We start from the raw sequence: 11,345 nt of genomic DNA on the forward strand, positions 1-11,345 counted from the left end.
ATCCTGCAGATGATTAATGCCTCATGCAGGATTATGCAGTACTTTATTGCAGTTCATTAAGACTGTAGTTCACTCTGTAGAATTGTTTTCATAGAAATAACAGAATTGATAAATATATATTTTTTTAATTAACATTGAATCCACATTGAAAAGACCATCCTTTGCATTTTTGAGGTATCTCTCTCTCTCTCTCTCTCTCTCTCTCTCTCTCTCTCTCTCTCTCTCTCTCTCTCTCTCTCTCTCTCTCTCTCTCTCTCTCTCTCTCTCTGCCCTCCCTCACAATCCATCCATCCGTCGACTTGTTGGTTGGAGAGGGTTAAATGCCCAACGAAGATTTCCTTGAAATGATGACGTGACTCTATTTCCCGTTTGACGCCGCCTCCCTCTCTCGGTGTGCTCTTCTTCGCGTTAGGTGACATCTCCGTTTTGTTGTTTATTTCAACTCGGATTGGATCCGGATTCACTGGCCGCTCGCAGCGCTCCTTGTCCAGGTAAAAAAAAAGACAAACTCAAGCGGACGAGTTAAGCCGCGTTTACGTACCAAATCAGTCTGCAATCTTCCACCTTGTTACGCGTTACGGCGGCGCTCAGCCGGAAGCTGACGTGAGACACAACCGCGATTTAAAAAAAAAAAAAAAAAAGGTCTAATTTTCAGTATACGTTCGACTTTGACGCCGTCAACGAGTGATTCGCGCGATTTATTAGTCATCGTGACAACTTTTAAAGTTACACCTGCTTGAAATCTGCGCGTTTTACGACATATCGTCTCCTACACGTCCAATGAATTTTTCGCTTGGGCTAACATTTGACTTGTTCTGTTTTATTTAATGGGGACAATTCAGTAAACTAAATTCACAATAAATTGACGTGATATTTTCAGGGTTTTGGTTGTCTTAAAAAAGGGGAGAAATATAATTAAGGATGTGTAAGTAGTCGTAACCAAACGAAATAAAGTAGCCTACTCGCGCGTAAAAAAAAATGTTCAAAATTATTTCCTGGAAGTTTAGATCGCTAAGAACAACCATGTGTAAGAAAACGTGCACAGGACAACGAAGAGTGAATCATGGCAATTTTCTAGCTATGCTCATAAAAAGTTGACATGAGGATTAATATACAGAATATACAGCAGGTGGCCTCCTAAGTCGATCTAATGTTCCATTGCAAACTTTTTTTTAATTATATGATCAAATCAAACTTTTTGAATCACCTTTTATTAACTGGATAGTGTGCTTATATAGTTGTGAAACCAATATAACTATGCAAATCTTTTAAAATGCACCATTAAAATGTTTACTTCTGCCAAGTAAAAGCACAATACTAATTGAGGGTGTGACATATTTCGAACCAGTTCAACAAGACTTTCTTTTCCAGAAGACATAATTATCCTTGTGTACATTTTTGTTTTTTTGGCTCAATTCTTTGCTTTCCATCTAAGAATCAACCCGAATGAATTGCCTTGGGACTGTGTGGAAAATTAAAAAAAATATATATATATTTTTAAGTTTACTGTAAAACTGGCACATCAAACAAAAGCGAATCAAAGATTTTATATTTAAACACTAACATGCTCCCTAAAATGCTCGTAGCATCAATGCTAATTACCCATAGCCCGTATATGGCATTTTGTATATGTTAGCATTGTTAGCATTAAGCTAACAGGGTCACTATCATCGATGATTAAATCACAATTCTTCACCTATGGGAAGTTGAGTTACTGAACATCAATACAGATGTCATACTGCTTGATACAACTACTGACATTGAAACAGGAGTTCAGAACATTTAATGTTTTTTTGTTTTTTTTTATTACGATTATTTTGCTCATAGGTGCTTGGCGCCTCCAATGGACTCATCTGAAGCGTAGGACGGGCTGCAGGCACAGCAAGATGGCCGCGCTTGGCAACCTAGTCCTGTTGACGGTGAGTCGCCACTTTTGCATTTTTTTTTGTGTTATCACCCCCAGGACATGAAGCGTAACAGAATGTGGTCTCACCAGCATCATCTGCTTTGTTTGACAGTGCGTGTTGACACCCACGTTGGCACTAATTCCCACCCTCAAGGAGAAGACATGTCCAGACGGAGACTACGCTGTAAACAACTTTTGCTGCAACAAATGTCCACGGGGTAAGTTGGCGTCAACATGGTAACAATGATCACATTGACTTTTTTTTTTTTTTACTTGTACCCAGAAGATTCTTTTATCCCAGTCTTGCATCAAATCCTCGCTCATTTTAAAAGTAACTTAGGTACTTTATGGGTTACTTGTAAAAGTAACTTAGTTACTTTACTTTACTTGATTTTAGTAGTAACTTACTTTCCCTGATTTCTTGATTTTAAAAGTAACTTTGTTACTTCATGGATTACTTGATTTTAAAAGTAATTTAGTTACTTTACTGATTACTTGATTTTAAAAGAACTTAGTTACTTGTCCCGATTACTTGACTTTAAAAGTAACAAAATGAGGTTACAAGCTCTTCTATTAGTTACTTTCAGGAGATACTGACAATTCCGCTTAACAGTTCCAATGTACATACGTTATCCCATTGGGTAGTCCACTTCCAAGCGCCTCATTGTCAGCATGTGAGTGTGCGCATGTCACACAGAGAAAGACAAAAGAACGCGGTGGGGGAGTCCGTCCGACTGGACAGTCAGCATGTGGACTTCAGGCTGGCGCGGCCGCTTTAGAGTGCCCCATTGTTGCGGCGGATATATTTTCACGGTTCAAATGTGTATTTATGTGTCGGCATAAGAAAAATGCGACAAGAAATAGCATCCATTGGGAGGGGAAGAATTTGCTTGACAGTTGATTGGGGCGTGGCTCCAATGTATTCAGCGGACACGCCCACAAGGCTTAGAAGTCGAGAGAACAGCTTGATTTCGACATACTTTTAATCCTTTTTCAGCTGCAAATGAACTGAATCGTGATGTCTGAATCGGAATCATTGCTTCTGTCGTTCAGGTTTCAAACTGGTGGCAAAGTGCAGCGCCGATGGGATGAGAAGTAACTGCACGGCGTGTCCCGAAGACCAGTTTATGGACCAAATGAATTACTCACCCAACTGCATGCGATGCAAACCCTGCAAAAGTAAGAAGACATGATCGTGTTTTCGATGAGTTTGAACTTTAACACAACAGCTTCAAAAGCAGGATGAATGTACAGCGGCATGCATGCTAGTGCGCTAAATTAGGAATTAATTATGCTGTGCGTAAATGCTCAAACGACTTCCAAATTTCTGTCCCCGCAGAGCTGAAGCACGAAGTGGAAGTATCGAAATGTGAACGGTACCGAAACACTCTGTGCCGCTGCGAGGACGGCTACTACACCTTCACCATCGACTCGGAGACCACCGAGTGTCGAAAATGCACGCTGTGCGGCTCGGATGAGAGGGAGGTCCAAAAATGTAAGTCTTCCCTGTGAGGGTATTGTTTTCTCTTTCCATCTTGAAGTGGCAACCAACAATTCTTTGGTCATTCGATACCGTAATTTCCCGTGAATAATACGCCACCCCAAGATCACAACTCAACTTTATTTATACTGTACATCTTGTGGCCATAAAAAAAAAATAATTACATTTTAGTGGCGTTATGAAAATCCCACATGTATTTGAACATAAATTCCACACCCCGCCCAAAAGAGGAACAATCGTTGTGTTGGGCGTTACTTATGTGCTAATAATTAGTGATGCGAACGGCTTGTGGCCACTGCTAGTGCGCTAATTCTGCTAGCTGACACATACGGATATGAGAAAATAATATTTACCCGTACTTACTTTTCGTCATGAAACCAGTGTTGAGAAGAACATCAACATTTTAAGGCAACCAAGCTCTTGGCTGTCCTGCTGTGACCGCAGCAGAAACAGGAAATTAAATGTCCGCACCAGCGGCAGACAACTTATGATAATGATATACATTTTATAATATTTAAATTTGTAACATTAGACATTAAATATCATGTTTGAATGTAAGAACGCTTTTTTTTTTTTTTTTACAACCTCCTAAGGTGTACTGCTAAATATCCATAAAATGTGAAACATTTAGGAGCGTATATTTGCCTATTTGCTTTTGCTGCGCACATCAATCCAGTTTGTGTGCATTTTTCTTCTAAGCTATTTGCGCCATACTGACTAAAAAAGGGCCACACCCCTCCAACTGAGAAAAATACACAGAGCCCCAAGTCTCATAGTTAAGATTTTTTTTTTCCCACGTCAGAAAGTTGCAAATATTTCCATATTGATCAACTTAATAATTTGTTGACTACCATGTCCAAACCTCAGTTAATACAATTTTCAAAGAAGTATTGAATGTTTTGGGGAGCTGATTGATGATGTTCCACGGGATGATGTTTATATTCATAATGATGCCCAACAAGCAAACCAAAAAACTACGTGCTGTAAAAAAAAAAAGAAAAAAAAGAAGCCATGGTTTACCCCAGAACACTGCAAATCTTTGCAGGTGTAGATTAGGCTTTAAAAAAAAAGAAGATTAAAAATCCATCTCCTATGAATACTAGTAATTATAAACAGCACCGAAATAAATATAATTATTTTATTACAAATATGAAGAAAAAGTACTATTCAGGTGAGTTAAAAGGGGCCTGAAATAACATAAAAGCCACATGGGGAGTCATCAACCAGCTTCGAAATAAGAAAAAAGGCTACCACCAATTTTCTTTGTACAATTTCCTGATGAAAACAAAGTTTACCGTGATCCCTTTTGAAATCGCGTGAGCTTTTAACAACTATTTTGTTCATATCGGAACCGTCTTATCTGAAGCAATACAACCTATTGCTGGGTCACCGGCTGATTGCCAATTGAAAAATGGAAAGCTCAGCACGACATAGAAATTCTTCCGAACAGCATCGATCCCCGTTGTACGTTTTTCTAAAATATGAATGACTATACGCAGGTTCGGCGGAGAGGAACATTGTGTGCGAATGCAAGGAGGATTACTTCAGAGTGAACAGGAAGTGTGAGCCATGCAAGAGGTGAGTGTGCGCTTGTGTGCGCGTTGTTTATTCTTGCAACGCCGAGATTGGTATGGGGGGGAAGTGGTTTTGTTGAACCGAAACTTTTTCCATCAGCAGCAGGAGGAAAGAGAAGCTATTCCATTCTAATTTTAGTTATATATATATATATATATATATTTAATACAGAGAATTGTAAAAGTAATTAGTGAGACATTATGTTTCTGAATAAACTTGTATTGCTTTTGGAATGCCGCTTCTTGTACGGTGGTTATTCAAAACGGTGGGTGTGGCTTTTCATTGTGCGATGGGGCAGTCATCATTTAGCCCTATATAAACTCTGCCTAGTGATAAAGGGACCTGTGACCCAAGAAAAACAATCGTGTTGAACAACATACATGTGTTTGTGTGATCGTTTAAAACCATCATTATGAATTTAAATGAAAAAAATATTGAAAATGATTTATGAATTTAAAAACCATCAAATTAAAATTGAGCACGGTTTGGTGCAAACAAGTAACAACTTAGCATAATAGCTCTCAAGCAGGCTAGTATGACATTAGCCCGTAGCAAGCTAGCGGGCTAGTACGATGTTAGCCTACTAGCCCACTAGCAGGCGAGTATGAAGTTAGCCCGCTCGCTCACTAGCAGGCTAGTATGACGTTAGCCCTAGAAGCTAGCCCGCTACATTTTTTAAATACACTTTTTTTTTTCTTTGAATTTGGCAGGCTTTTTAACAACACTTTTGTCTTTGATGTGTAAAATGTATGCAACGTTTTTATTTTCACATTACACATGAGGACTTCAAGCAGAGCTCAATTTATTAATATTTGTGCTATTTGCTACTGTACTTTAAAGCCACACTTCCTCTGCGTGTCTTTCCACAGTTGCACAACAGAGTGCGAGCATCTCTGCAAGACGCTTCCTTCCCACAAATCTGCGGGTAAGCACAAAAACCACCAGGTTACGAGAATGCGTTAGACACATTTAATAAAATATGGCATTTTTTGCCATTTCTTTTCATTTGCCAGTGAATTATAGGTCAGTCTTGATGAATAAAGACTTGGGACTTGGATTAATGAAAGTGTAGAATTTAGGGTGGATTCAAATTATAAAATGTATATAAACCTTTTATTTTTTATATATAGATATATAAATTTTGAAAACATATTTTGATATTCAGCTAAATATTACCGGTACTTAATCATTTATGCTATTAAGCTAATTATATTACTGTATTAATATTTAAAATGATGCTCCTTTTGATTTATATTCTTCTATTAACACCCCTTTCCCTGTGGGGTTTACTCACTTTTGTTGCCAGCTACTGTAACAGATTGCATAATGGTGCGTGCGGTTTCGGAAGCATGTCCATCTCACGCCCCCGTGTCCCCCCCTTGCGTCTGCGTAGATTCTCCAGTGAGCGAAAGTGGACCCCTCATTCACATCCTGGCCGGCGTGGTGGTTGTGGCCGTGATGTCGTTGATGGCGCTCATCGTTTACATGGCCACCAAGCGTTTCACCAAAAAGTCGCTGCGCAAATCTGCGCTCCAAACGACGGAGACGCCGCCGGAGTCGTCGGAGGTACGTTAACTGCGTGCGTGTGCGCGGCATGTGGGAAGCGCCATTAACGCTGTGTCGTCCCCACCCGCGTTGCAGGCCTTGTTTCAGAATGAGGAAGTGTCAATCATTGCTGTGATCGATTGTCCTAAGAGCGAGCTGCCTTGCCAGGGCAGTTCCAATCTGCCCGACTGCGTCCCGCGGGAGATCAAGAGTGAGTGTTTTTGCACGCAAGGGACCGGGGGCGGGGGTCAATAAAGGATTTCAACTTTCGGGCTGCACAGCCACCGATCGCAATGTAATCTAAAAAATATTGCTTCAGCACTTTGAATCATCTTTGTGTTCTCGTCTATCTCGCAGCCCACGACCTCATCTACGCGCTGCTCGACTTGGTTCCCGTGACGCAGGTCAAGCAGCTGGTGCGTTCCCTCGGCGTGAGCGAGACGGTTATCGAACGGGCCGAGCTGGACAACCGCGCCAGCAAGGAGGCCCATTACCAAATGCTGAAAGCGTGGGCAGAAGGGCGCTCGCAGGTCGCGGGTGGCGGCGGCGGCGGCGGCGGAGGTCGAGGCGGAATACTGCATTTGACTTTGCTGCAGGAGCTTTTGCTCAAACTCGGACACATGCACCTTGGGGGCGTGGCCGAGGAGCTGGAGACAAAGTATAGCATTCATTAAAAATCTCAGGTGTGCCAAGTGGGACCACAAAAAAAAACACACACCTGAATCTGGGTGATTGTTCTCTATCCGGACCTCAAGGACAGACTGGGAGCATTCCAAGTCTTTTCATTCCTGACTACCGAAAGATCAAATGGTTTGCGGACGCTCACTGGATTAGCAGGGACTATCGTGCCGCAGTCGATGTGAAGCTGCCACCTGCCGCAAGGAGAAACAGAAATATGTACGGGAATTCAAGACCAAGCCCCGTGGAGAATGGCGAACGTCTGCGAGGAATTGACACTCCAGTCATGGTCAACGTTGTAAATACAGTTTAGGAATGCTTGAGGTTCTGTTTTCCAAGCTCGATTCAACCAATTAGAGAGACCTCGTGGCACAATGACAAAAAAAATGTCATAAAAAGTACTAGGCCTGGTCTGATGACCGGTTTGACGGTTTGGTCAAGGGTTCAATAATCATTCACACTGGCTGTCATTGGTGATGAGCTCCTCTGTCCTTTTTGAGGGGGCTTCTAAGCATGGCGCAATGTGGTTGGCCGATCCATCTGAAGGAAAAACAAACAAAAAGCACAACATTGGTAGCCCACAGGCATGTTCTAAAAATAGCTCACCAGTGATGGGATACTGTTACTTGCTCGGAAGAATTAAAACGGAAGAATGTTCAAGTTTCTTAATGCACTCAATTATGATGAAATAAATACATATTAAAATAAATATTCTATATTTTGTTTAAAAATTAAATAGATTGTGTTGACAAATATTGATAGCGTGATATTTTTTTCATGGATATCATACCGTCAGAATCTAAAATGTATATCTACTCAAATAGCGGTAATCTCGTCTCTACTGACAAATTGATTTAGTCGGTACAAAATCTGGGCCTGTTTAGAGCATTTTATTCTTCTCTCTATCAGTATAACACATGAACAAATTATAATATTTAAAAAAAGATATATATTTTTTATTATAAATACTTTTCCACCCCCCCCCCCCCCCCCCTTCCACCCTACTTCCCAAAAACTAAACTAAACAATAAAACTGAAAAAACCCACAATTACCAGAAATATTCTCATCTGTTCTTTTAAAAATGTTTTTAGACCACCTTCATAAATTATTTTCAAATCCAAGTTTGGAACATCAAACTTTTGAGAAGTGGTAGAATTTTGATGCATAAATGGACAGATATGGGATTTTTTTTTCCACTGAAAAAAAAATCCCATAATATTTTCCCAATTAATATATTTCCAAACAAACCTTTTTTTTAGGTGAAGATTATTATGATTATTTTACTATTTAAGCATAATGTATTTGTGATGTGTTTTTTGTCGGCCGCTGGTCAGTGTCGAGGATGAAGGTTCTACTTTTAAAGAGAGAACACTAAATTTCAAAAAGTCTATACGCAAAATAAGCTGCTGCTTGGGGCCAGAGGATGCTTTAAAAAGAAAAAATGTTTTTTTTTTTGGGCAAATGTCTTTGTAGAAAGAAGAAGTTACTTTTTACAGTGTGTGTGCATTTATAGAAAACGACAACCGTAACAAAATAAAGTTAGCCCGAACTGTTTATTTAGCTAAACATTTTCACCCAACACCCAATATACAGGTAAATTAAAGAAATATATACAGTATTACGATAATAAAATTAACAAATACATTAGTAAAAAAAAAAAAAAAGGGGAAATAAAATAAATAACACTAATTTTTAAGTCTAATTACAAAGTGAGTTTTTTGGGTTTGTTTTTTGATTTGTTTCTTTTTAACATGGGGAGGATGGCCCTGAATGAAATTGTGCTTAGGGCCTGGTAAACGTAACATCAGTGCTATTCCACAACTAATATTTATTCCAGTCCGGTCTTGCACTGTTTAAGCTAGCAATTTCCCGTTCTGAGCGGGAAGCCACACATGCTGTTTGTATATAATTCTTCTGTATATATTGCTTCACAGTAGTTTTTTTCCGAATCTTTTTATCATTCCATATTGGACTGATTCATTGTATAGCATGCGCTTATGTTACAAGTGCTCTTCACTTTAGATATTTTAAAACCGTAGATCCTCACAAAAAGGCTTTCGGGAGAAATTTCAGAATGGACCTGAAATTAAATGCAGTATAACCTTTTAAAGGGGAACCTAATTTGAGCATCTAAACTTCTGAATAACTGTTCAATGCTTCAGTGCTTTTTTTGCACAACGTGCTGTTGTTTAACAAGAATGTTTTTATAGTTGTTGTTTTTATGCCTTTCTGTGACTCTTCCGGTCTCGCTGTATCTCTGTTAAAGCCTCTTTGTGAGCAGCTGCGCCGCGGTGAGTTTCATTGCCAGCACTTGAAACAAACTCACCCAATTTTCTGAGCATCATGGAAGAATTATTCATCAGCATTAAAGAAAGGCCGCACCTTGTTTCAACCCATTTTTACCAGTCTTTGTGCCAAGTTCACGTCAGCCACGTTGTGCAAGATATTTATGGACATTATGAAATGTGTGTGTAGGCCTACAGTATTTGTGTGTTGACGAGCTCCTAACAAAACCCGTTCTGTCTTTACTGGAATAAAAGGTCAATTGATTTGTGCGCCCTGTCATGTTTTTTTTTTTTGGGGGGGGGGGGGGGGTTGCGTTCAAGTGATGATTGAGGGTTTGATGATCTCACTTTGAGCTGCAAGCACGACGCCCGTCAACATTCCCACGAGAAGTTGAACTCGTTTGTAATTGTGTGCGGCTTGCTGAGGCTGTGACGCACGTTGCTCATGATTTCCCTTAACTTTGGTAACAAGTAAAGACTTGCCAACTTATTGCGCTTAAAAACGACGGTGCTAAAAATTTAAATAAAGTAGAACTACTTGTTTGTTTGTTTTACCTGTAATGGTGGATGATTGTGGTATTTGCAGGGAAATACTGCCACCTACAGGCGACCTGGTGGTATTGCTGGAATCAAAATTGTACAGTAAAGTGGATTTTTTTGTATTTTTTTTTTTTTGTATTCGTAGTATCCCACACACAATCTTCGTCTTGTGTGACCTGACTAATGCCTTTTATTTTATTTCTTATTTTTGGTAGCCTAATTCTGATGTGTTTACCTCATTTTGTTCCTGCCCTGCTGATTATCGCTCTCAATGTATGTCTTTGTTTGAACTATTATCATTATTTTTTACATTGTGTCATTGCGTAGTTTCAGATCGTGAAGCTCCGGGACAGGGACGGAATCCCCGAGCAAAGCTGGGTGTCTTGTCTAAAATATAGCCAACATTGTTCCCTCGCAATTTCACAATTCAGTTATTGTAGATTCATTGTATCGCAGATTTTCATTTGTGTCCAATTTGTGACATTTGTAACATGTTTTTTGGTTAAGGTGGGCCATTTTAAGATTAAGAAGAAAAACGTCATCAGCAGCTCGGCATTTATTTTACATTTTGCATGCTAAAAATTACATTCATTAAGTGTAACAAGTGTTTAGAAGGGTGTGAGTCGCGTGTGTGTGGGGAGGGTTCATAATGGATTAACTGAGGTGTAAATCCCCCCAAAATAAAATGAAAAAAATTGGGGGGAAAATTTGGGGAAAAAAATCAAACTTTACTTTGCGGAAATTCACTTATTGCGGTGGGGCTTGGAACGTATCACCAGTGAGTGAGGGAACATTGTATGTATACCGAATACCAGCAAATAATTTTCACAATATAGGCTATAATATTAACCGTTTTATGCACTAAAAAAAAATATATATATATGCATGTCGATATTGTTATATGTTATCTGCCTATGTGTTGGTGTACTGTTTGTGTTTAAATATTGGTTTCTGAAAGTGTTATAATACCACAACTAGTATTGATGCTATTCATTAGCCCGTCTATTGCGTTATGCATTGTGTGCTAGCATTGAGCTAGCGGAAGACAAAGTTGTTTGGTTGGTTTTATCCGTGTCATTTTATTTATTGGTTTGTTAGTTTGTTTATTCATTAAATTGACTGTAAACTTCAACTAGGAGTGGCATCAAATAGCTTGAAAGCCTCCTTTTGGAAGCTCGTGTCTTGAAAAAGTCGTAAGTTGGGCCACTCTTATGTCAAGGCACCGCTGCATAAATAACCACAGATGGGGGATAGCAAACTCCTCTGTTGCACACAAAGCGGCGTCCAAGCCTCCATTTTGCATGGCTTGACTAA

General features: G+C 39.6%; 1 protein-coding gene across 1 annotated transcript; it reads left to right on the forward strand.

Moving 5' to 3' along the window:
* Positions 1 to 326: 326 nt before the first annotated feature.
* Positions 327 to 9,761, forward strand: LOC147172890 (tumor necrosis factor receptor superfamily member 1A-like). Its single transcript, XM_086079495.1, has 10 exons — positions 327 to 491; positions 1,828 to 1,919; positions 2,019 to 2,124; positions 2,960 to 3,085; positions 3,246 to 3,401; positions 4,907 to 4,985; positions 5,852 to 5,907; positions 6,376 to 6,548; positions 6,624 to 6,738; positions 6,885 to 9,761. The coding sequence occupies exons 2-10, from the start codon at positions 1,887 to 1,889 to the stop codon at positions 7,199 to 7,201; spliced, it is 1,161 nt and encodes a 386-aa protein (XP_085935621.1). The 5' UTR covers positions 327 to 491; positions 1,828 to 1,886; the 3' UTR covers positions 7,202 to 9,761.
* The last annotated feature ends 1,584 nt before the right edge of the window (positions 9,762 to 11,345 follow it).

The sequence above is a fragment of the Leptonotus elevatus genome, chromosome 6, assembly GCF_054856555.1.
Source record: "Leptonotus elevatus isolate MCC_2025b chromosome 6, RoL_Lele_1.0, whole genome shotgun sequence".
Lineage (NCBI taxonomy): Eukaryota > Metazoa > Chordata > Actinopteri > Syngnathiformes > Syngnathidae > Leptonotus > Leptonotus elevatus.

Excerpts from the sequence above, each read along its gene's own strand:
- LOC147172890 (XM_086079495.1), top strand. The coding sequence starts at position 1,887 with ATGGCCGCGCTTGGCAACCTAGTCCTGTTGACG. Across the intron at positions 1,920-2,018 it reads GCAACCTAGTCCTGTTGACG|TGCGTGTTGACACCCACGTT; the intron begins GTGAGTCGCCAC and ends TTTGTTTGACAG. Across the intron at positions 4,986-5,851 it reads AAGTGTGAGCCATGCAAGAG|TTGCACAACAGAGTGCGAGC; the intron begins GTGAGTGTGCGC and ends GTCTTTCCACAG.